The sequence below is a fragment of the Cololabis saira genome, chromosome 10 (assembly GCF_033807715.1).
Source record: "Cololabis saira isolate AMF1-May2022 chromosome 10, fColSai1.1, whole genome shotgun sequence".
NCBI lineage: Eukaryota > Metazoa > Chordata > Actinopteri > Beloniformes > Belonidae > Cololabis > Cololabis saira.
Window position 1 is genome coordinate 35,735,955 of NC_084596.1, and position 26,507 is coordinate 35,762,461.

The 26,507-nt window shown below is 40.2% G+C and overlaps 1 protein-coding gene across 2 annotated transcripts in view; it reads left to right on the forward strand.

Annotated features, from left to right (window-relative positions):
* carmil3 (capping protein regulator and myosin 1 linker 3) overlaps positions 1–26,507 on the forward strand; it is a 124,519-nt gene that overhangs the window by 34,987 nt on the left and 63,025 nt on the right. For both annotated transcript variants that reach the window (XM_061732790.1, XM_061732791.1), the window contains exons 9-14: positions 7,169–7,244; positions 9,364–9,452; positions 16,050–16,144; positions 17,316–17,402; positions 20,584–20,693; positions 24,379–24,456. In XM_061732790.1, the coding sequence (XP_061588774.1) occupies positions 7,169–7,244; positions 9,364–9,452; positions 16,050–16,144; positions 17,316–17,402; positions 20,584–20,693; positions 24,379–24,456 (535 nt within the window). The remainder of the gene's footprint in view (positions 1–7,168; positions 7,245–9,363; positions 9,453–16,049; positions 16,145–17,315; positions 17,403–20,583; positions 20,694–24,378; positions 24,457–26,507) is intronic.

The window sequence follows — 26,507 nt, forward strand, 5'->3', positions numbered from 1 at the left end:
ACAGATTGGTGTTTATGATATGTGCTGCGATGTAGAAAGCTCCAAAGTGAGTTGAAATAAGCACAAACATTTGCGACACCGATTTGCCACCCACCCAAAAGTGACAATTCCTTCCCTGTTCTTTCCATGCTGTGTCCTTCTGGCACGGTCATGACAAGCAGTGCAGGATGCATACAAACGAGGCTCCAGCCGCCACGCTTCTACCAGATTCTCTTCTTTCTCTGCATCTTTTCTCTGGTTCCTGTTTACTGTATACTGCTGAGGTTCGTTCTGGTTTTCACACAGAAGCCTCAGTGCGGTGGCTGATCAGAACCCCATCAGATGCTTTTATTTCTGTGAGTTGGGTTGTAGGTGTAGGATGCATTTCTGAGCCAGTTACAGATTTGCCGCTAGCTATTTTTAGTTGCGAGATCTTTTTACAACGGCTGTCTTTGAACCTTTTTCTTAATGCCCAATGATGGACTACTGTTTTGTACCTGTGATCAAAGTATCAGGGTTCTTTCATGTTGATCATCTTTTCTGAGGCACATCTGAATGCTCCAAAACCTGCAAACTGCCAAAACCTCTGCTTTTATGAGGGAGCTTACAGTCCCTCATGTTTACTAAATCAGATGCATTAAATCAGCTGCACCTGACTGATACTTAGCCTCTTAATTCCTATAAATGCGGTACGAGGGTGCTTTGTTCTTCACACACTTCTCCAACAGTTTGGCTTAGTTTTTCTTAAATAATTTAAGGTGCTGCATAAACTGTCATGTGCCGTCATTGTTAATCTGAGGCTGTAGTCATTTAATCTTCAGACCTGATAAGGAGGCTATTTTTCATTATGTCCTGATATGTGAAACATTTGAATTGAAGGCAGGAATATTTTATTGCTCACATTACTTTAGTCGTGGTTTGAGTCTTTAACGAGTAGCAATTCATTTCCAGTTCACTATATGCGTTTTTCTGCAGAAACAGATGTTCTGCATGCATGCCTAGAGTTTTGTGCTGCATTATTAACATAATATACTGAGCATTGCTAACAGGCTAATCATCTTCATCCACATCACTGTGTAGGCACTAATATACTGGTATTAAAAACTGCATCCATCCGTGTTTGATCTGTTCACAGGCTTGTCAATATTCCTGAAGTTAATGGTGGCATTTCTCAACATTTATCCTTGCAGAAATCACAAAATGCTACCTTTTTGTCTCAAAGGGTTTGTCAATGAAATATAAACTAAAATTTCCACATATCTGACTTGTGCACAAAAAACTGCACAGTGAGGAAAAATAGTAAAACTGTTGACGGTGTGTCCTTGGAGTTTGTAAATTATCTCTTAATGGTGGAAGACCACGTCTTTTGGCCAGAAAATGTATCTTTTTGTTCCATCCACCCCAGCAGACACTAAACACTGCCACTTAAGATTCTGCAATGCAGAGATTTTATCATTTATATCCACCAAAATGTGTTTTAAAACTGCCAATAATCACAAGAATGAAATGATTAAAAGCCTCTCCCACGTTTTTGTGGTTTGTAAATAACAATTTACTGCTTATTTTAAAGACGGAAACATAATAAATTATCCTTAAAATTCCATCTTCTCTGCTAAGCTGCTCAAAATCCAGACTTTTTGTGGAAACTGTTTTTTGTATAGGCATTGCACAAAAAAGCTTTCATTAAAAGGGAACAGGTGGGATGAATGCAATTTAGAGCATCTATTTGAGTGTCTGAAGTGCCATCCGACTCAAAACTCAGTATAGCACAACCATTTGTTGTTGTAAGAGTCTGAAAGATGTGTGTTCTGTGAATGACTGATTTCAGGCTACTGGGCAATCACAGATCCATATAAGAGTAGACTGAACCCGCCCCCCGTCTTCATATCCATGTAACTACACATCAAGCAGCATCCACAGCTCTTCAGGCTGGGAACCACAAAGCTGTAAAACACATTTTAAAGGGGCATGTCCCTCAGTCAAGTGTCTGCCTCCACCTCCTAAAACTGTTTGGCTCAAAGGCATAAAACCATCTCTGCCCTGTTTTAACCCGTCACAGAAATGTCGTACAAACCTCAGAACATTAACAGCTTTGAAAGAATTGCAAACGACCTTTCATAGCCTGATTGATTGAAGAAATTAATCTGATTAATTGAAGAAATCCAACACAAATTTAACAGAAAAGCAGTGTATTTGATCATCTAATCAGTATTTTATAATAATGTGACTAAATCCATGTATTTGATCATGACACTTACAATCCCGGACATTTTATTCTGTGAAACGGGACAAATGTATCAATTGTGAATTCCAGCGCTTCAACTTAAATTATGGTTTTGTTTGGATTACATTACCCTGGAGTAAATACTCAAAATACTACAGATAAAAGGAGAACCAAACATATTTGTCCTGACTTTCTGACTGAACTTCAGTTTTAGAAGACTTTTTCTTTTTCTGTCTGGTTTTCAAAAATGTTTCCCACACAGTAATGCTCATGTCATCAGCCGTCACTCTTCTTGACAGTGAAGTGTTTTTTGTCTTTAACGAGACCCTTTTCTGGGTAAAATCTGAAGTGCATCAGTTGTCTGCTCAGCCTTTCTGTCTCGTGCTTCTGTTGGCTTTTGAAGATTGGAGAAATTGCACAGTAGGGAACGGATATGATTGTCAAAGGAATAATCAGGGGCTCGGAAACAGCTGTAAGATGCCAGCACATGTTTGCTTTTATACCTCTCAGCTTCTTGAAGTCTTTTGCTTCGTTTCTCATTCAGGCAGCTCGTGTGACCAAAGAGAAGCCACTCAAAAACAAAAAAATCACCACATGACCTGCAAAAGGGAAACTCAAAGTAAAACATTGAGCCTTGATCAATAGATGAGGATTCACGCTTGAATGTATGTCCTCGGTGCAAAGTATTGCCCCAATGATGAGTATTAAACATGTCCATAAGAACACAATCCAGCAGTGAGGTGTGACTATATATTGATATGTCTTCATGCCTATATATTGATATGCTGCATACTGTGAGGCAAGCGGCTTATCACCTTTCATTTTTGTTCCAGTATGCCTGTGACTTCTTTTTAAGATCTGACTTAAACATATTCTTCCCTTGAGACCACAATCCCAAGTGTCTGTCACCAGGCAATATGCAGGGAAAGTCCTTGACTTTTAATTTTTATTTTTCTTCCTTGATCACATGCCCCGGGCTATTTGTTGTGCGTTACCCTCTTCTTCTATTTCTCACACTTCCACATTTCCATTCCCCCCCATCTCCTGTCGAGATGGAGGGAATGGTAATGAGTGACAAGTTGATGCCTTTTTTTGCTGACTGTTGTCTGTTGGAACACGTTCCCGTCGGCTGCGAGCGAACACCACTTGCTGCAGCCCCGACTCATCCTTTTTTGTTATCCTCTTCCTGAATATTCTCCTCATTTACTTTCCCCCACTGAGTCGCTCACAGACGTTGCCTGTCACTGTGAGCTCTGCAGGTCGACAACATGTTGCAGAGGCGGAAATTATGTGACTCTAAATCTATTTTTACGCATGCATTCATTTGTTTGTACTATCTGCATGTGTTTTGTAAAAATTGTGTGCTTTTCTTGCTAAAAAAACTGTTTTGGCACCTATTGGCATGACGGAAAATCTTACATACCTACATGCTAATACACATTAGTATCTAAGCAGTTGACAGCTGTTTTTGGACTTCAAGGTTTCATTTTTCCTGTTACGGAGGCGGTGCAACCTCCCGTGTAATTTGTCAACAGTGCAGGACCTGAATCGTGTTTTTCATGCAAGACCACTGCATTGATTTATTGCTGTGCTAAAGCACATTCATATGCTTCAAATATAACTGTCTCCTAGCTGGAGAGCGGGATTGGTTTATTATAAATATGTAAAATGCTTTCAATGACACCAGCTGACCTTTTTTGCCCGTCACTTCAGATACACTTTTGCAGATGGATAGCTCTGACATTTACCAAAAATATCTTTGCGCCACAGAAAACGAAACACTTTCACCGTGTTGACTCAATTTCCACAATGTTACACATTCTGTTGTAACTAATTATCTTGGCTTGTTGCTATTCGACCGACCCTCAGGACTTTTCCTCCAAAACCACCCCAGGACACATCCAAATGAAGTTGGGTTTAACTATTAATGACTGTTGATTTACTGTTCAAGTCGACGGTGGACCTTTTTAATGTGGACAGCAGGCACTCCCTCTGATCTTTTTTTATGCCCAATTAAAATACAGTCCAGATGGTTATAAATTTTAAACATGCATGCACAGGTGATGAAAGCTTTGTCACCCCGAACGTTTCGGCTACATGCGAATGGTGCACTTTGAGCTCAGAGGAAGAGCTTGACAATTCAAGGAGAGGACTGACTTTGCTTTAATTTTTGACTGCACAAAAAGATGCGTCTACTTGTATTAGCTTATCTTATTGAAATGGCACATGCGTGGCATTGCTGTTTTAAGGTAGTTAAGTCCCTTTGGAGATAACGATTAACCTTTTTAGAAGACCACAACATATTTCTTTCCTAAACTGATGGTTTTTGTATGGATTTCTGAGAACTCGGATGTTGGTAAGAATTTACATTTTTTATTTATTTATTTATTTATTATTTTTTTGGATGGAACCACGTTAACTAGGCAGGTGCCAAACTTGAACCACATTTTTAAATGCCAAGTTCTTGTGATATTTTTTTTCTTTATGTGACGATGATAAAAATCCTCTGATAGTGGGTCTTAGCAGTCAGTCAGTCAGTTATTCATTCATTTATACATACAGTAGCCTACTCACCGTAATATCCGGACTATTGAGCGCACCTGTATATAACCGCAGGTGTCCGCGAGGCTAAATGTATCAGCAGCATTAAGCTCGTTAGCCCGTAAAAATCCATAAATTAGCCCCATCGTTGTTAAAGCTGCAGGGTTAAAAAAAAAAAAAAAAATAACGGTTTACAGTCTGGAAAGTACGGTAATTTGATCAAGAAAAAAGTTGAAAAAAATGAACACTAGATTCCCTCCTTGGTTCAGTAGCCCATAGATCCAATTGTAGCAGCAACAACTAGTAGTCATTTCCTTCCTGACTATCAGTCTCTCACCTCGTCGTGGAGGAATTTTTAACAACTATTCTTTACAAGATTGCTTCAGTTCGACAGTTTTTCTGTGATTATTTGTGCACAGCTGTCCTAATATCCCACCACAACATTTCACTCCAAAACCTTGGTTCTTTCATTTGTTCAGCCATTCCGACGTAGATTTGCTGGTGCAGTTTTTAGATCGCTGCACTGCTGCATAGCAGCAACTGGCCGGAGCTCACCCTGATCATTCTTTTGAAAGCAGAAAGGTGTTAGGCCAACTTAGTATTGCCCTCACTTTTAAAAATAGTTGTTCTTTTTTTTGTATTTGTTGAATAATGTGTGTGTGTGTGTGTGTGTGTGTGTGTGGGGGGGGGGGGTGTAAATGTATGGTGATGTCTGTCTGGAGTAGTATTTACCCAAGACTAACTAATATAAATATATCAAACTGGGTACTCACTTCTGCACATGACAACATTCATTTAGGTCAGAGACCTTGTGAAAAGTTAAACTAACAGGCTGCTGCTTGTTATGAGAATTCTCATCAACTCTCAGGAAAAGGCATAATTGATCTCATGTCCCAGTATCCCAAACCATTAATTTTATTTGCACTAGGTAACATTTTGTTGACTTAAAATATGTATGCAGACAGGATGAAACTGGAAAATGCAATATTTGTGCAAAATACCCAATAAATATTTTTGACTGACTGAGAAATTAATAGAATTAAATTACTTTAAATGAAGTCATATTTCTGTAATACTTGAAGCAAGATGCTTTGTGTATCTATCTTTCCATAGTAGTGGCATGGCAAATGGTAAAAAGTGGTAATGGTTTTGACACCCATGTACTGACTAACACCCCCTCTCAGCAAGTATCACAGCTTGTAAACACGGTCTGTATACCAGCTAAGAGCCTTTCAACATTTTTAGATATTTATTTTTAATGTCTTATCCTCCAAAAGCATACTTGTTCACTTAGATTCATGGGTTGTCTGGCGGTCGCACCTCTTCTGTCCATCACGGGACTGTTGCGGTTCTGCCACAACCTTCAGCTCATACCTCTTCAAGCCTTAGCCGTACAGATTAGATGTATTAAAGGCTATTAATCAGTTACTGAAACCAACCTCTCTTCCTCTTTAGCTTTTTCCTCTCACTGCAATGTCTTTCAGCTTGTACTGTACGATTGCAAACTGACACAAACTAAGTCACACCCCGAGACTGACTGGGATTGCATAGAGGTCAATAACATGTTCTGCTGTCAAATATGAATGGGTGTTGATGAGTCTTGACATGTGCATCATATGTTGACCCACACAGACTGGGCTGCATTCGTCACAGCGGACTAACGTCTGGCGTTAGTAATGAGGCAGCTCTATAGCCCAAAGTCATTTTCTTCCTCAGATAAACTGTTATGTCCTTGATACTGTGGTTACTGGCAACAGGACGCTCCCTGGCTAGATTACCTTGTTTCTTCCCCTTTTTTTCTTCTTTCCACTCTGCCCTCTGTGTCATCCTTTTCTTTCTCTCCCTCTCCGGGTTCCTTTCTCTCTGCCTCCACTTTCTCTGCGTGGCTGCTTGTTTGTCAGATGATGTATAGCAGGTGTAGCAGCAGTATGGCTTCAGCAGGACCTTGGAGGATTCTGAAAAGCTCTCCTCTCTCTTTTTCCCTTTTAAATACACAAATGTGCGGGCTCCGTCTCTGTCCACAACACTGCAGCTCTGGATATAGCAGTGTTTGAGGTCTGTAGCTGGAATCAAACTGTGGCTTTATTGAATAATCCACTGACCCAGCCATCGATCTCCTTATCTCTCTCTCCCTCTCTCTCTCTTTTTCTCTCTTGCTCTCCCTCTCTCTTTCATTCCCTTCCTCTCCACAGTGGGGCTGCAGTATCACTCATCTTCTGGAAGGCAGCCCTGCCCACGGTGTCCTCCCTTCCACAATGACAAACAGCTTTTTGCCTAAAAGGGAGCAAACAAAAAGTTTGACATAAGATAATGGGGTTTTCTAGATCAATAGCATCAAATTATTTTTAATAGGTGGACTTTGCTGACCTAAAGATTCATATAAAATACATAATATGTCTGTCTGTGTGTGTTTCTTCTTTCCAGGGACTTGGCAGTGATCGTGGCATCCATTGCGTACAACACCTGGTTCACCAAGCTGTACTGCAAAGACTTGCGCATAGTAATACATTTTCCTTGCTTTTTCTTTTTTCTTTTGTCTTGCTAAAGATTTCTCTGTCACTTATAAACATTGATACCAGATGCAGACTACCAATGGGTTCAAGCTTTAATTTATGCTCACATCACCCCTGCCACCTGGTCTATTATAGGAGTATTGAGTCAGATCCTGTGTCTGCTGATTTGGATGACTCCTACAAAATGTTCACAAAACTCAATCACATTTCATTCATGCATTATCATTATTTGAACTGAAAACACCACGGCTGCATTTGCTCATCAGAGCTGAAGCGTTGTACTAAAAAGCTTGAACTTTTGCAATTTTTCTATAGGTCATAAAATCAGATGGCAGGATGCTTTCTTTAAGTGTAATATGTAGTGAATAGAAGAGGATTCTTGACTTAATGCCTTACTTGTTCACAGCTTTGAGTTCTAAAAGTTTGTGGTGGTGAGTCGCACTTTTTATTAGAAAAAAACATCAGAAGCGTGTGCAAAGTGTTGCATATTTCATATCTGCATATCTCTCAGATGAACTTGCAATAAAGCTGCATTAAGTGGCACGTTTTGTTGAAAAGTTTCTTTGTTTGCTAAGAATAAAAGTTCTGCCTTCCTACACTGCACATTTAAAAATGGAGAGATTGTGGCACCGAATGTCGGATTTCATAAATTCTGTTACTCTGCACGCATCAATTTTACCAGCAGGATCTTGCATCAGCACACTGTTTTAGCTGTAAGGAATGTGTTTTTTTGGAGTTAATTAGCAGATGAGGAAAGTCTCCTGCTGCATGAGTTCATCAGATCAGTGCCACGATTGATGAAAACTTTAAATCGTCATTTGTCAAAGAAGTATTCAGAAGTATTTGAAGACTGCAAATAGGGAGGTGGAGTTTAGCATGTCACATTCTAATTCATGGTAGTTTTCAATAATTTGCTCATTATTTCCCCAGGGCATTGCCTCGGAAAGTCACAGACCCCATCATACTATTAGCTTTGTCCAAATTAAAACCAAAGAGAAGCAATTCACACATTTGTGTAAAATGTAGATTGGTGGTATTTTTACAACTCAGCAATTATCAAAGAATGTGATTAGGTGACATTGATCCAAACATTCATCTCAATTTCTTTCTTCTTTCAGTTAATATTTGTTAAGATTAAACATTGTACACATCAAACTCTATAATGAAAAGTAACTATATAAAGCTGTAAGGCTGTAGAGTTTTTTTTTTTTTATATCATTGCAGATTTAAGTGCAGCTATCTCAGTTTTTCTCGTTTAGGTGTGTATTTGATTACAGGTAGTTGCATTCACTTATTCCAGTCTATTAAGTTGTTTTCCCCGAATGTGTCATTCATCTCCTTATAAGTGTTTAATTTAACCATGCATGAATGGAGAGGATGATCCCACACACTTGGAACTTAGTTTTATGCTTCATGCTCTTCTTAAACCACCGCCCACATCTGCATATAATTTTACTTCAGTATTTTGAAAACACCCTGATTAATAGAATCTCCGAAGATTTACTTAAAAATGTTCCATTTACTACAGATCTCAAGAAAAACTCAAAGTACATTAAAGTTTATTCCACTTTTTTCTAATATATTATTTAAAGTTATTTTTCTTTTTTTTTACCTGCACAAAAGCATTAATGTTGCTGATTTTATGAAAATGCATATAAAGTCTGTAGTTGACTAATGAGGTAATGAACTACTGTCTTTATAAGTTTAATTTCACATTTGTTTTTAATGTACAGTGCGAGATGCTTCTTCTTCTCGGATTCTCTTTAAAGATGTGCTACTTTGCACTCTTTGAGGAATATGTCACTGAAACTTTTGATTTTCAAGCTTTAGATGAAAAAGAAAAGAAAAAAGCATAGGCCACTATGGTCCTTAGGAAAGAAATTAGCTTTGTTTCCATGAAACAAGGCAACTGCAATTCCAGTTCAAGTCCATTCCCCTGGAGATGTCTGCTTGTTACACCAGCATTTTATTTTACATGACAAACAATTATTTAGTTTAAATATTTTTCTGGAGCCTTTCTTGTTTGACGTTCACTCTCCCATTTCCCATCCATTTAAACTGTAACTCCCCCCGTCACAAATGTACGTGTTATGTGTTTTCCGTCAGGGGTTGGAGGTGGTGGACCAGGTCCTCCACACAATCAGCAAGTCTAACAGCCTGGAGGAGCTCACGCTGGAGAATGCAGGACTCAAATCGTAGGTTTCATCAGCTCTGCTTGTCACCTTGCTGAGTTGAATCTAATTTCCTCTCCTTATTTTTTTCTCCTTGCACCCTCACCCTTCAAATGGTTCTTCACCTCTCCTATTTTGTCCTTTCAGTCAAATCCCCCCCCCCCCCCCCCCTCCCTCCTCCGAACTTTCATTTCTATCTTATCTCTTCCACTCTCATCTCACCCACTCTCCTTTGTTCACCTCACTTCTGCACCTTTTTCTCACCCTTCCTCTGCTGTCTTGACCTTTCCAAACCTGTCTCTCCTCCTTTTCCTCCAACGCTCACCTCTCTTAACCTCCAATAAAGCCTCCCCCACGTCTGATGATGCTACTGTAGTGTGTAGGCAGTGAAACATCAGGGAAATTCTGGGCTTCACCTTCAATGGCGAGTATCATTTAGGAGAGCATTTTCTTTATTTAGCATTAATTGAGATGAATTTGCTGCCTCGGGGCAAAATGATTTACTGCTGCTTACTGTAATGGTGAAGTTTTTATGCTTTCCTCGTAGTACAGCACTTCAATTGAGAAGGGAATTTTTGTTCGAAGCTCACTTTTAGCAAAGCTCCAAAAGCACTGCCCACTATTTAAAAGAGAAAAAGACTGCACTCAAAGGGAATTTATTAAATCACATAACTGAACTTAAAACCCCAAATGTCACTTGATATATAATTCGAAAGGATTATCAAACAACAAACAAAATGGACATAAAGAACTTGATATTAACAGTTATCTTTATCAGAAAAGACATAGGACTAATTTTAACTGAGTCAAGGTGCTGGATAGTTCACTTGTTTGAGCCAACGCCCCATATACGCAGTCCTTGTGCAGCTGGCGCTGGTTTGACTCATGCCCTGTGACCCTGATGCATGCCTGCCCTCTCTCTCTGGCCCATTTCCTCTCCAAGCTACTTTCAAATAAAGCCCACTGCAGCTACAAAAAATTAATGGAAAATGGATTAGATCCAATGGAGGATAAAAAAGTCATGTCGGATATCTGTACTGATATGGACCGGGTAATGTGTTGGCAGTGAAAGAATGCCACATCGTTCGATCAACTTACTGAGTGTGTAATTAAAAGACACTATTAATCAAAGTGGAACAATTATGTGTTAGTCTAGTCAATTTTTCCTCAAATGTCATTGCAACAACTCAAAGTGGTACTCAGTAGTTGCACAACCCCATGTGATTGTGTGCATGCTAGACAACATCAAGGCATGCTCTTAATGAAACCAACGGTGGTGTCCTGGGGTGTTTCCTCCCAGATGTGGACAAGGACATCACATAACCGTTGGACAGTCTGAGGTGCAGCCCAGCAACCTTGGATGGAGCGAAACATTATATCCCAGAGGTGTTATATTAGATTTAGGTCAGGAGACCATGAGGGAGCAGTCAATGGTATCAATTCTGTCATCCTTCAGGAACTGCTTGCATACTATCGTCACCACGTGCAACAGGGTGAACCCAAGGCCAGGAGCCATGCACCAGCATAGGGTCTGACAATGGGTCCAATGATTTCTTCCAGATACTAATGACAGTTGGGGTACCGTTTCTGACTTGTAAAGGTCTGTGCATTCTTCCATGGCTATACCTCCTCCAGATCATCACTGATCCACCACCAAACAAACCATACAGCAGTATAACATTCTCAACAGCTCTCCAGACCATTTCACATGGTCACTTGTGCTCAGAGTGAACCTGGTATCTTTTTGTGAAGACGGCGCCAGGGGGAGTTCTGCCAGTCTGCCAGTGTTCTATGGTAAATCCCAGTTGCGCTCAATGGTGCCAGGAAGTTGGCACAGGCACCATTAGAGGACATAGGGCCTTCACTTGTACGGTTGGAGTTGAAGATGTCATCATACACCTGCTTCAACAAACCCACAGTCATCTGAACAAAGCAGGTAGCACTGTGGACCATGTTCTTTGATTTCTCCAGTGCATTTAACAGCAGCCAGCCTGCGATACGACGCAAGAAACTCCAGAAAGACACGGGTGGATGCCTCTGGATTACTGACTACCTGAAAAACGGAGCACAGTTTGTGAGACTGAATGGTTGTATGTCTGACCAGGTGGTCAGCAGCACAGGAGCACCACAGGGCACTGTACTCTCACCACTCATCTTCACACTGTCCACCTCAGACTTCAGTACAAGTTGGAGTCATCTGCAGAAATACTCGGATGACTCTGCAGTTGTGGGGTGTTCCAGCGACGGACAAGAGAATAAATATAGGGAACTGGTGGACCGTTTTTAGTTGCATGGTGTGAAAACAATCATCTCATCTTGAGTGTCAACAAGACAACGCAGATGGTTGTGGGTTTTAGGAGAGCCAGGATTAAGTCGAATAGATATTCCATCATGGGGGAACGGGAGACGGTGGAGGAGTATAAATATTTCAGTGTTCACCTGGACAACAGACTGGACTGGAAATGCAGCACTGATGCTGTTTATAATAAAGGACAGAACAGACTTCTTGAGGAAGATTAGATCCTAGCAAGATGCTGCGTATAATCTACAAGAGCAATATTATATCTGCAGTCATCTGTTTGGGGAGCAGCATTGGGAAAACTGATGTAAAGAAGTCTGGCCCTGGTCTGGAACTGGTTTGAGCAAAGGAGGATTACTCATAAAATAAAGATCATGGACAACCCTGATCTGCATCCTCTTGATTCAGTGACAGAGCATCTTCACCCAGCGGCTTCTTCAGATCCGCTGCAACACAGATCGCTACAGGAGATCCGTCCTGCCCAAAGAAGAGACTGAAATCATGACTGCACAGGGAATTAAGTATTTTTACATTTGAATTCAGGCCAGCCTCATAAAGACTTTCGGATTTTAAATGTTTTTGACACTAGTGGCTTGTTGGAGATCCTTTTTTTGGCCTGTGACAGTGCTCATCCTGTTGCTCCTACGAAAGACCAGATACTTGTCCTGCTGATGGGTTAAGGACTTTGTCTAGCTCTCCTAGAGTAAGGCCCAATCCCAATTCTCCTTCACTCGCCCTTCTTTTCTCCACTCGCACTTCTTTTCTTCCCTAAGCCCTAAAAAAGAAGGGGGAGATTTTAGGGCACTTGAGATCTAGGGCACTTGGCCCAGGTGCCTGTCCCAATTCTCCCCCTACCCCTCGTTTTCATCCCTTCCCTGATCAGGAAGCTGAGAGCCAAAAGCTGTTTTAATTTCAGCTGTAGCGCTGTTAATATGGCACTTAAGTTTTAATATTTTTTCAGGTATAAAGGTAACCTTAAGATCCCCAACCGGGGCTCAGTTTATCCAAATAACGCCTGTTAAGAAATTTGACCCGATGTTTTCGGAGATGAGAAGAGCCGCCGGCCCCGGGGAGCAGCCTCAGCTCACAGCCCGAGAACAGACGTGTCCGCCGGCTCAGGCTGCTCCGTCAGCCCCGGGAGAGACACTCTCTCCCGGGACGCAGCTCTGTTGAGAATCACGCCGGCTGAAATAAATCATTTAGGAATATGTTGGTTTAATAGATTAAATCTAACAGTTGTAGCTACGCCTGTTAAGAAATTTGCTCCGAAATTTAGAGATTTCTGTCTGCCGGGTCCGGAGCTTGGGTCCGCGTTAAATCGACGCAGAGCCTACGGCGTAGGTTGCGTAACCTCCGCCGTAGGATCTGCGTTGGTGTAACGCGGAACCATAAATCCCTTTATTCTGGCGTGATCTTCCGCAACTTTATCTGAAAGTGTGTAAATTACCCAGATAACAGCTGGATTACTTTGTGGTTTCTGAAGACTATTATATCAGAAACATCCAAAACAAATCTGACGAGTCACAGGATTATTTCTCTCTATTTCTCTGAGACCAGTCTGCCTGTTTGCCTTCGGTCGGCGAGTCAAATCGACGCAGAGCCTCTTTTTTTCATACCCCCTCGCTCGCCAAGTCAGCATCTGAAATCCCTCGATTTGAAGGGGCTATTCTCAGCCCCTAGCCCTCGTTATGCCCCCTCCCCCTAGGTGAAAAGAGGAATTGGGACACCACTACCTTCACGGGAACGCGCAAAAGTTAGGGTTAGGGAAGAAAAGGAGGGCGAGGGGGAGTATTGGGACGCACCCTAAGTGCCTGTCTCCTGGAATCTCGTCCTTGCCTTTGACTGTGTTGAGAGACACAGCAAACCTCCCGTGAATGGCTCATATTGATGTTGATGTTCCTCTGCAACCTCTGCCGGGTCCAGGTATCACCTCATGCTACCGGTTGTGGCACTGACACTAGCCAAATGGAAAACTAGTGAAAAACGGTGATAAAAGACAAGAATGGGGAAAATGTCACTGGCTCCCATCCGTTTTGGGGGTCGTCTCATTGTTGCACGTCTGGTGCACCTATTGTTTATTTAATTAACACCAACGCAGCTAAAACTGATTAACAGCCCCTTCTGCTACTTAACTGACCAGATCAATATTCCAAAAGGTTTCACTGACTTGATGTTACCTTCTGATTTAGAGCGTTTTTGTCTTGAGAAGTGCATATTCAATAACTGTAAATGTTCATGACTGGTTAAAAGTAGAGTTTTAGCAATTTTCATTTTAATCCAATTCCCCTCTTATCTCTCCTAAGTGTGTGGTGGTGCATTTTTCTGCAGGGTAACATCCCTTTGCATGAATTTCCATTTCTTCTGTTTGAACTGCAGCTGAAACTTTGTTAGGATACATTTCAGCAAATTGATGAGTAGATATCAACTGTAATTAGGAAAAAGAAAAAAAAATGTCAGCAGCATGAACTTTGTTAGATACCAACTGTAAATAGGGATAAAAAAAGTGTCAATCAGTTTCTTATTAATCTGATGCAGCTCGATCTGTCTGCATGCATGTCTGCATCACACCCCCATATAGACTCATACACGCGTGCATACTTTTAAGGTTTCCTCGGTGAAACAAGGACACGGAATCTACCAATTCAACAGCTTACCCTGGCGGCGTGTGGACGTGTTTGTTTCTGTTTTACAACATAACCACTGTAAAACGGCTTCTGATTTACAGGATTGTTCTGCAGCTGAGTAGAGGCTGTTAAATCCTATTTGTGAGCCCATCAGATTCTTTGACCACAAACGGTGAACAAAAAAAACCATGTGTGTATAGTGATTTCTACAGTGGTAGAAATCACAGAAAGCTTTGTAAAATAAAATGGAATTTCTCAACATGATTTTTGACAGTCTGCCTTTGTACGGTTCTTGGCTCTTCTGAAAGGGAAAAATGATGTCATGTTCTTAGGATTTTGAGTCTGAGCTTGTTTGGTTTAGTTTAGTTCTGCTTTAATAATTTCGTGCTGGGGCAATTAGTTTGGTACCTGTTATAGTCCCTGTGTTACTTGTTCACTTCACCCATGTATTTTGTACTTCCAGCTCTAGGGCAGCATTTTCTTGGTTCAGTTAAGAGTATAGTTCTGGATGTCTCCCCTTCCTCATGCATTTGGGTCATCCCTAAACCTCACCACAACAATGTGCTGGGGTTACTTTTCTTCAGTTAACCTAACATGTCAAATTATCTAACTGTACATGAGACGTTTGAGAAAACAGCATTACGTTAAAGTTTTAGTCTACATGATACAAATTAGAATTGGCTTTGAATATCTCCTGTGATGACTTCTTCCACGTTTAAAAACTGGATAAATTAAAAAGAAGTGTGTATCTATGTATGTATGTGTGTGTATACTGTGTGTGTGTGTGTGTGTGTGTGTATGTATGTATGTGTGTGTGTATATATATATATATATATATATATATATATATATATTTATATTGAGACTGATTTTTATTGTTCAATACACTCAAAATAAATGTTGTTCCAAGAAGAGCATCTTTATATTTTTGGAGATGCCTGAAGGGGTTCTTTAGAGTGATTATTGTATAATTGATTTGTTCTGCCACTTGTGAATGAACAATCTTTACAAAAGTGTTGGCAAACAGCAGACGTGCATGAACATTAGTATTCCTTCTGAGTTGCGTCTTTGGCCAGCAGACAAAAGTCCAATATTCTCTTTCCTTTTATTCTGTGAATAATATTTGATTCTTAAGCTTGTGTTTTGTAGCTAGCTTTGAGTGTTGGCAGTTTCTTTTTTTTTTTCCCTCCAAATTATTTCCATGCCTGAAAAAGGGGTTTATGAGAACAGTGAAAGTGAGCCAGCCAGTTCGCTACTTTAAATAGTGTTCGTTTCCTGAAGAGGAGAGACATTGCAAATCAGCCGGGTAATCATTTTCTGCAGGTGTGTCAGTACGAGCAAAATGGACTATTAACTTGTATGCAAAGAATCGGCCGTGCAAAGTTAATTGAGTCAAATGTTAAAGCTGCAAAAATAAATCTTTGCATTGTTTTAACCAACTTTTTATACACAAAAAAACATATAAATAAACACATCCTCCTGAAAGGAATAACAGGAAGTGACAGTCATACAATATTGATTACATAGGTGGGGTTTTGTTAGCTTTTTTGCAGCATGTAGATTTTGGATACATTTTCCGTACCTTTCATTTTCAGTCTACTTCAGTCTAAATTTGCAGATGCAGATTAGTCTTTGATACTTGCATAACATTCAAAGTTTTACAGATAACTCAATTTCCCTTTTCAATATGGTCCACAGGGATTTTCCACAGAAGATGGCGTCAGCGTTGTCGGAGAACCCGGCCTCTGTGATTCACTCTCTCAACCTGGCTCATAACACACTTGACAACCAAGGTAGCGCCTCTGTGAACTCTTCTCCCTCCCACTGCTTCCTCGCTCTGGGTGCCTCTCATTGTGCAGTTGCTGTTGCTTTACCACGCCTTTTGTTTGCTTTCAAAGAGTTTCATATCAACCAGTGTCCTTGCAGCACTTTTGTTCTCAGTTTTTTTTATTTTCTCTTCATCTCTTTCTGATCTGTCTTTTAAGCTGCACGCAGTGGCCACTTTATCAGATACATCTGCTATACCTAATCCAGTACATGTATGTGTGCATCATTGCTTTTTTTCCCCCCCCTAACAACTTTAATCTTTTGAACATCTTTGTGTGCTAATACAGCTGAGGGAAACATTTCCATTGTGTCCTCTTTAGTTGGTGCTATATTTCAATCGCTTAGTTCTCTTTATGTGTGTGTGTGTGTGTGTGTGTGTGTGTGTGTGCGTGTGTGTGTGCGTGTGCGTGTGCGTGTGCGTGTGTGCGTGTGGAAAAGAAAGTGGCTGAGACGGGTGTGCATGGGTGAGCCGGGGTCAGGCTTTGCAGGCACACCAGCATCACTCATTAGCTAATTTGTGTCGTCGTGTCAGCCACTTGTCACTTTTACTTGCCTCAGTGGATTATTTGATCTCGCACTTATCGCGTGCGTGCGTGCGTGTGCGCGCATGAGTGTGTATTGACAGGGCACAGATTCTTTTTGTTGTTTACAAAAAAGCTTCAGCTTTTACCATCACGATGTTGAGTAAGTAGTGCGTTCATCCACATGTTACCCAGAAATGAGAATGCCAGAGAGATGCAGGGACCAAGAAACGAGGTTTGGGCATTATTAGACGGAGCCATAAAGTAATTTTTTTTAATAAAGCACAGCTTTTCATCTTATCATGGCAGCAGTGTGCTGAATAAAATGACTGAAGTGAAACCTTGTTTCAAGCAGCTTTGCTTGGCTTCACATGTTCATATGGGTCCGTCTTATCTGTGTGTTTGTTTGCGGGAGAGAGACAAAGTAAGATTGAAATATGTGTTGGCGTGACGTCTTTCTTTCTTTGTTTTTTCTTGAATTCACTGTTTGTATTAATATATAACAGAACATGACCACAGGATGTAAAAACAATATAGCAGCAAAACTTAAATTTTTGCTTTCAAAGGTTGTGGTCCTTCTTTTTCAATAAATTGCAACGTCTCTCTCCTCTCGCAGGAGTCTCCAACCTGATCCAGCAGGTCTGCCGCCTCAACAAGGGCCTGCGCCTCCTCAATCTCTCCAAGACCACCCTCTCCTCTAAGGGTACGTATACTTTTCTGAAGCACAGATAAATAAACCTCGAGGCTGACCTTGTTCACAAAGATGCGTTTTTATTATTAAAGGCACATTCATTTCCTTGAGAGAGAACTGCACAATTCATATATTCTGTGATATGGTAGATGAAGCGGTAGCTTTGAACCCAACGGTGCTGCCCCACATGCAGAGCCAACTTCTCTCTCAGATAAACAGAGCGATGAAAGTGCTGTGTGATCCATCCACAAATGATAACCAGGTCAGGATTGTAAGTAGTTTATCTGTGTTTTTTCTTTTTTTTGTGCATATAATCCCCTGTAAGCATTAGTGTAGTGTCCCAGTTGCATTACTTTCATCCCATACAAGCATCCACTGTTGCTGCTGTGGGTTTAACAGGATTATATTGATCAGGACTCAAGTCTAAATATCTCAACTCTTCTTTTTTTAATCATAATAGCATATCTGCTATTAGTCTAACTAGTGATGGGTTAAAAGCAGAGGCCTAATTTCCCCTTGTGGGATGAATAAAGATTAATAAAAAAAACAGTTTTTAGGGTTAAGGTTAATCAGTTAGTTATTTGTGTGAAGGTGCACATAAATACTTGCTGCTTAGCTGCAACACAACAGCAGCTCCATATTTGAGAAGAGTTTTTAATATTTCGTAAAAGAAAACGATATGGCAGTCGAGAAGGAAAAACCTTTCGTGAATTGAAACATAATTTGGCTCTAAATAAATAAACTTTAAACTTGGCTAATTAGGCAGAATTCAGTTTTAACTGGGATTAATGTTTTATTTTCGCCTCTTGGTAATCAAAGGAAATGAGGCTGGATTACCTGATCAGAAACTCTTAAATTTGGCATTTATGCTTTCTACTCCTTTTTCTTTAGTGAATTGACTGCATAATTACTGATAAAAGGTTAATAGCAAAACAAACCCATCGCCATGGTTTTTTTCTTTCTTTTCCCATTTTTAACTTTTTGTGCTGCTCTGACTGCAGCACCTCCGTCTTCCGCCTGCAGGTTAGCAGGTTATGCAGGAAACCCCCATCTGCCTCCTAAACCCTAATCCCCCCCTGCTGAGAATGAGCACACGTAGATGCTACTTTCTGAGAGTGACACACGTAAAATGAGAGAGGGATGGATTTTAAAGAGTTGAGCATTAAAGCAAATCCCACTTTTCTCCCAGTCTACAGTCAGACTTTAACCATCATGTGCTCCGTGAAAGATCAGCATTAATGCTTCATCTCTGGCTCTTATCCTCGGTAAAGAAAGTTTTTAGTAAATACCTGCAAAAGGAAGCCTCAAAGTACTTATTTAAAAAAAAAATAAATAAAATACAAACAAACAAAATACACACGCACTTCACTCCAGTTCGGTCCCTTATATTTGGCTCCACAATTTTCTTTTGTCCATTTAAAAACACACATCACTGCACACAAAGTAAAGTCTAATTACGTTTTCACAACATTAATGCTGAGATTACATCGTTGCATGGAGCTGCTCCAACTATCGTTTCCCCTGTGAGTTTGTGAAACATCTGCAGCAACATCAACCATCTGAAGGTCTCCAAGGAGAGAGAGTTGTCTTTGTGCACGTCGGCATAACAGCAGGAACCTTGTGAATGCTTTTAAAGATAGATGATCGATACGCAGACTGGAGCCATCAGGAAATCATTTGTACTGTACATGATGCCATGTACTTTTCCATTTCTCAGGCAGGGGAGCTACCACGCATCTTAGTGCATCAGTCACGACTAATAGGTTCCTCACAACATATGTCCCTCAGGTTGAGTCAGTCATACTGGTTACGACGTTTATTTTTAAACCTCATCTGTTTCCTGAAGTCAAACATGTCTTTAATCACAGAGATGTTTTTCAGCTCACAGCCTCCCGAAGACTGAGATGAAATCAGTGGTATCAAAGTGAATATATAATCTTATGACTATGCACAAGACGTGACCTCTGTAATCACTTTTATAACTGACGCATTTCTCAATATTATACAGAGAAACTGCACTGCCTTCATTTTTAGATAACAAAATAAGTTACCCTTTATTTTATTTCTTCTCTTGCAGACTTTGTGGCAGTTTAAACATTCTGAATCTATAAGGCTAACAGTGTAACACACGGCATAAACTATGTCCCAGACAATGACTTGTATCTCCTGGTTGTGCCTTTTATGAATGGAAAGTGTCTTTTTAACAAAAACAACAAAACAAGAAATGGTGGTGTGTTAGAGGGATTTGGCGGGAATGCAGCGACGGTCCTGACCTTGACTTTGCAGAGACCGATCACCTTTTATTGAATATTTCTACATCTCTCTCCTCTTGTTCCTTAAACCATTACAAACACAAACATATACGCACACTTATGTCGTTCCAGAAACGTATTTAGAGGACCCACGCAGACCAGAGGATGTCTCAAGTGTTTTCCTTGTGGAGAAAGCAAGCAGATGATGGATAGATGGAGGGGGGGATTAGACACCCTGTCCCCACTTCCCCTCATTTCCCTTTTAATCGCCACAAATTAGGGATGAAGAGTTTACTGGCTTGTCAGCTTCTGAGTACCAATTGCAGAGGCTGGCTCCTTCTGCACATGCTCTCCAGAGCAGCAAAACATCCAGAACTCGCTTCCTGCATGTGCTGATTATTATCCCCGACTCCTTGGCCAGTGAGCAGGACGCAGACTAATGATAACCTCTGTTTGTTGCCACCGCTGCATATCTCCTCCGTTGTCTTAACTGTCTTTATTTTTAATCCTCCACTCACTGAGGCGTGCCGTGTTTTGCATCAGTGTTGCAGAGGGAAGATTTTAATGAGAGGCTCCATCAGGATGTGGGTGGAGTGGAGGGATCTGATATGAGAGCAGTTCTTGTTTGTGTTTTGGGGTACGCTCGGAAACAAACTTTGATGACGGCCATTTCTTTTCCCCACTTTCTTTGAGTTCTTTTAAAGCAACCCAGACGTGAGATTAGACGTCTGAACCAAAGCTTCCTCTTTTTTTTTTTCCTCGTCACAACTTTTGCTATCCCTCTCCCTCTCTCCAGTTTTAATCAGGATACTCGCTAAAAGGTTGTGTGATTTGACTTATTCCCCTAAAAGAGAAAGTTTGGATTATCACTTGATTAGATGGCTCAAGGATGTAATCCCCATCCTCCTTTTGATTTATTACCTCCTCCTTCTCCCCATTAGGTGTTGTTTCTTTGTCCCAGGCTCTCTGCTCAAGTGACGACTACTCCAACTCTCTGCTGCATCTGGACCTCAGTAAAAACCCCGGAGTTCTGTCTGGAGAGGATGCCACAGTGAGTGACACTCAGTTCCGTTAGTGGGGATTATTGTTTACTGCGATTTTCATCTATATTGCATATTAGAAAATTATTGAATAGTAATATAAAAAAAGAAAATTAAATTATTGATAGTTTTTGAAGCTGCTGAAACTCCAGACACAACAGACACAGATTTGGTCCATAAAACATGATGTAGACGTGACTTTAAAGTCCACAGCTTTTTATTCTGGATTTTTCTGAAGTTGAATCAAACTACTCTGCAGGCGGATGAGTCACAGATCACACTAGCCATTTTTAATCACACGAAGCACGATGAAATATATAAACACACCAAAGGAGTGGGGAACACTCATCCTCTAAAGAATATTTCCACTTGATTAAAACACAATTCCAACACCAGCTGTCTGAGATGACACATTACAAATGACAAGAAAGTGACGTGCCCCCAAATAACAGAACCAGCGACCAGCTGCTCCGTGCTGACCACCCTGGGCTGTTGTCGGTTTGAAGCCAAGACGCCACAGATTGAAACTGTGTAAGGATGACCACTCTGAGACAAAAACACCGCCTTCAGCCAACACCAATCTCTTGACCATCATGGATCAAACTCGAGAGCAAAACTTAATTAATGTTATCCGTCGTCTCCAACGAACCTAAAAATGATTCTTGGGTAAAACCTGAAGTGAAGTGACTTAACTTGGCGGGGGACGCGGTGCTCATACTGAAGAGGTCGCCTGATTCAGACAAGCCCCAAATGGTTATATTTGAAAGGGATTCATACTTTATTTATATATACAGATATCAAATAAAAAAAGATCCTATTATTTGGTACCTTTTTTTAAAATGTTGATGGAGCAGGATGTTGGAATATACTAAAATGGCTCATCTGGAAGGTTGATCAAAACATATGTTTTAAAAACGCTTTTTTTCTATATATATATATATATATATATATATATATATATATATATATATATACATACATACACATACACACACACTTATATATAGGTTATTATATTGGTTTTCACTGCATGATTGCAAAGGAAAAACACCATAAAAGTGTAATTATGTCAGATTTAAATCATTTTTTTCTTCTTTTTTTAATTGTGTCCATCTTTATTTACTCTTACCTGATGGCATGTCTATTTAATGTTTTCTTGTTATCTTACATGCTCTTTCTTTATACCACATTTATTCAGATACAGTTTGTTGTTGCTGAGATGCTTTAGTTTGAAATTAGACATGTATTTTTTGAGAGAGAATCTAATAAAGATGGGCCCCGTTAGAAAATGGTAAAGCATAAATGGCATACTTATAATTTGCTTCTGGGTTATTCTAGACTTGATGGGAACTGATTGTAGAATAGGCTATAAAAAGGAAAAAAATGAATAATTAAAAGTACATGTCCGTCGTAGTGTTGAATTTTTTTAAAATCCAACCTCTGAATCTGTCCGAAAAGCTCTTTTTTTGTTGTCGGGGCTCCTTGCAGCTCCTTCCTCGCGCCTTCTGGCTAATTCTTGCCTGAGAGCTGAGTCCTTATCCTTGCCACTCTCCCATAAAACCCTGAAAGGTGAAGCAGCTCTTTGGATTCGTCCGCAACAGCAACTGCTTCAAAGTTGCCTAAGGTCCCTTGATGTCCCCCCCCCTTACCGGTCCACTTTTAACTCATCTAGTCATGATATTCTCTTCAATCATACGGACTGATTTAACTGCACTCCAGCAGATACTCCGAGCAACACTCCAGGGGACACTCAGTAGATTTCATAGTAGGTGTGCCCCCTCACTTTTGCTTTCCTGGAACATTTTAGTGTTGGCTAGAGAAACATTGCCAAGGTGCTGACTAACCAATCATTTAACTTTACAGTTATATTTATAATCTCTTACGCTAATGTTGCTCTAATGACGGTGGTGTTCAGCTTTAGCAGCAGTTATTTAGATGTTGAAATAAATGTCGCTGATATAAATAACGATGCCGTGCATGTTTGGTCTGTAATGAACTCAGAGGCCTTTCAAGAGATTAGTTACTATGGCAACGTCATTGGTTCTTCTCAGTTGACCAATGTCAAATAAGGGCATGTTAACAAATCAGAATTTTTCAGTGGAAGCTTGAGGTTAAACCTCTCAAAAGGTTTTTATTTCACGCTCCCGGTTTCTGGAGAGGCTCTGACATAAAAGGTGTATTTGGAAAAATGGCATCCCACGAGTGGTGACATCCTGCCACATGCCCACCCCCTCTTCCCCCCACCGTCAGTGAGTCTACATTGGATTACATTTCCGCCGAAACGTTCCACTCTCATTAAATGCGAGGGAGCAGGAATAATGTGCAGCAATTTTGAAACGTTACATTTGAGAGCTGTCAAGTCAGCAAATCATTTTACAAGGAGGAGGTATATAACATGGCCTTCAGTAGAGATTATTGCACACATGGCAAAACAGCACTCTCAGTATGTGGTGCTGGAGAATAGAGAGCGTTTCTTACTGTAAAACTTTGTCTATCAAGACGGAGGGATGGAGATGATTTCAAAAGAGTTAAGCTAAGTGAATGCACTCCATCTGAACTCTGGTCATGGTCGTCTCACGGACAGCAGCAAACGCTGAGTACATCACGCACGTGCAGGAAGACAGGTTATTTGGTACCAGAGGTGTCAAGTAACAAAGTACAAATACTTCGTTACCTTACTTAAGTAGAAATTTTGGTTATCTATACTTCACTGGAGTAATTATTTTTCAGACGACTTTTTACTTTTACTCCTTACATTTTCACACAATTATCTGTACTTTTTACTCCTTACATTTTAAAAACAGCCTGGTTACTCTATTTCATTTCGGCCTTTAAAAAAAAAAACTATCCAGTTAAATTGCTCCATCCAGATAGAGTGAATTTGGTTGTGGTTGTTTCAGATGTTCTTGTCCAGTTTTGTTCTTACATCCGTTCCCTCAGATTCCTGCAACTAAACTTGGATGTACATTCCAATAAAGGTTAGGATAAATGATAACATGCCTCTGAAGTTTGACTTTTTGCACCATTACAATACTTATAGACAACTAGTCATCATATCTCCTGCTCTCTGAAACACATGTTAATGCTCAATAGTACACATATATGGTTCTTTAATATATTTGCATTATACTAAGATGCATTCATTTTGGCTTTTGGCCTTAATGGCTTTTTTCCCCCTTACATTACTTTTACTTTTATACTTTAAGTAGTTTTGAAACCAGTACTTTTATACTTGAGTAAAAAACTTGAGTTGATACTTCAACTTCAACAGGAGTATTTTTAAACTCTAGTATCTATACTTCTACCTGAGTAATGAATGGGAATACTTTTGACACCTCTGTTTGGTACTGTGGCTTATGAACAGGCACAGAGGTCATAACGTGTTTTTCTTCTATAAAATTACGTTCAACTTGCCTGATTAGAGATTATCAATGTAAATAATCTTAGCACTCATTTAAATAAAAGTGGCTCGTGGGAGCTTTAATATAGTCAAAGTTGCTCTCCTTGTGTGCAGGTTTTGGGACCTGCAATCAGTCAGACCCTTGGAATCAGTTACATCTACTTTGATTTAATGCATCAAACTGACAAATAGCTTCAAAGAGTGTGGTCCTTTTTTAAGTGGTGTATGTTTTAGGAGGATTTATGTCACTTGCACTTGTTACAGATCTTCTTTCTCTGTTTTTGTTTTTTATGCAGAACCTGTACCTGTTTTTGGCCCAGCCCAACTGCCTGGTCCATTTGGACTTGTCTGGGACAGACTGCACCGTGGACTCGGTTGGTATTCACTGTCTAGTTTATAGTCACTATCCATCGCTTTCTGATCTCATCTCCAGCATAGAATTCAGGCCAAGAAACCGAAAGAGCTCGTGTCCTGAATGCAAATTGCTCATCATGCAAAACTTTCAGCTGACTGTGTCTTGGAGCGTTTCTTTGCGCGATGCTTTGAGTCATGTTGAAAGGTCTCTGGAGGCTCTACAAAAGAAATATATAGCCTCTTATGAATTATACAGACGTCTACTCTGTAAAGCATCAAGTATTTGTTTTGTGTGTTCTTCGTCACTACAGAGAAGTGACTGTCTTATATCATTTCCTTGTCTAAATTTAGTGAGAATGTGTGCCGGTATGATAAAAAGGAGTCGTGCCGCATAAGCAGACAGGTGAACAGCTGACAGGGTGTCACGGCGTTCTCTCTGAGACACGTTCAGTGTCTGCAGGTCATTTTGTTTGCCCCCCGGTGGTTCCTGCTGACATGGTCTTTCTTGTTGCTTCGCTGTGAATACACAAGACTCGGGGAAGAATACGAGTGTACTTGGGGTGCTTTTAGTACCCCGTCTAGTGTTTTATTTTCTTTCTCGGCAGCCCTTTCAGGAACAATCAGTCACACGGTCACCTTGAGTTTGAACACGTCTGTCCAAGGATGACATCTCAGCTGTGACGCTTGCAACAGTCTTTTTACAGGTGCTTGTTTCTTAGACTGCAAGCTGTGAACAACAGAGACATTGTTTGAGAGAACATATTCAGACCGACTGTTTCAGAAGCCTGACCACAACACTTGGCCCTTTTCAAAAATGTTTTAAGCTTTCTGTACCTGAAATATTTCTTGGACATCGAATCACTCTGAAAGTGAGCATGCTCCTCTCCACACCTGAGCTGTGGAAATACAGCAGTCCAACATTTGATTCCTTTTAAAAAAGCGTGTGTCGGGATCAGTACTCGAGTTGTAAAAATAGATAATTTGTGCTGATTACAAATGATATAATATATTACAAATAATAGCACTGAGCAAAACACCTGCAGAAATACTGCAGGAATGACATAGCAGCAGTTAAATGCAGCCTTCTGTAAGCTTTAAATATCCACTGGGTTTACATCAAATACATCAAAACACAACAATAAAAAACAGTTTTCTGAACTTATCAATATGCCTCTGTCCTTCACAGGATAAGTAAAATGGATCACTGCAAAAACTCAAAATCTTAACAGGAATATTTGTCCTATTTCTAGTTAAAATGTCTCATTTTTGTAAAAAATCTCATTACACTTAAAACAAGACTCATCACTGGAAAAAAAAACAATTTTCACCTGTTTCAAGTAGATGGTCACTTAAAATAAGTAGAAAAATCTGCATGTGGAACAAGATTTTATTGCTTGTAATGAGAAGATAAATCTTGTCCCATTTGCAGATTTTTCCTACTTATTTCAAGTGAAAATTTACTTGAAACAGGTGAAAATGGTCAAATAAGTTATTTTTCTGGTGTTATTTTTCTGGTGATGACTCTAAATGTTGAAATAGCAGTAAAACCACATTCATTGATGAAATGACATAAGGGATGGAAAGGGGGGATGATTTTGACCATTTTTATTTCAGGGGGGGATGCCATCCCCCCTCATCCCCACTCAACTCGAGTACTGGTCGGGATCAGAGTAATAAAAATGAATTTCCTCCTGGATCATGTTCACCTGTCCCCGTTTTTGTTTACTCTGTCAGTGAAATTGTTGTGGCTCCCTGTTTGACATTTTTCCAATTCTGTGCCCCTAGTTTACCCATTAAAAAGGGTCTTTACCCTGCATGATGCTTGACTTTAAACCCTGCCTCTGCTTGTTGGGCTTTTGAAAGTGAAACTATCCCCGAGGCATTCAGTTTTATTTGAAAAAAAGAAAAAAAAGTTGCATCTATTTGTACAGAGTTGTGGATGCATGCTCTTAAAAATTCTATCTCAAGCAACAAGCAACGTGCTTCTATATATTTTATCCTCGCGTAGACTTTGGATAATCCATTGAACATGCTGTAATTTGTGTCCAAATATGTGCAAATAGGATTCTGA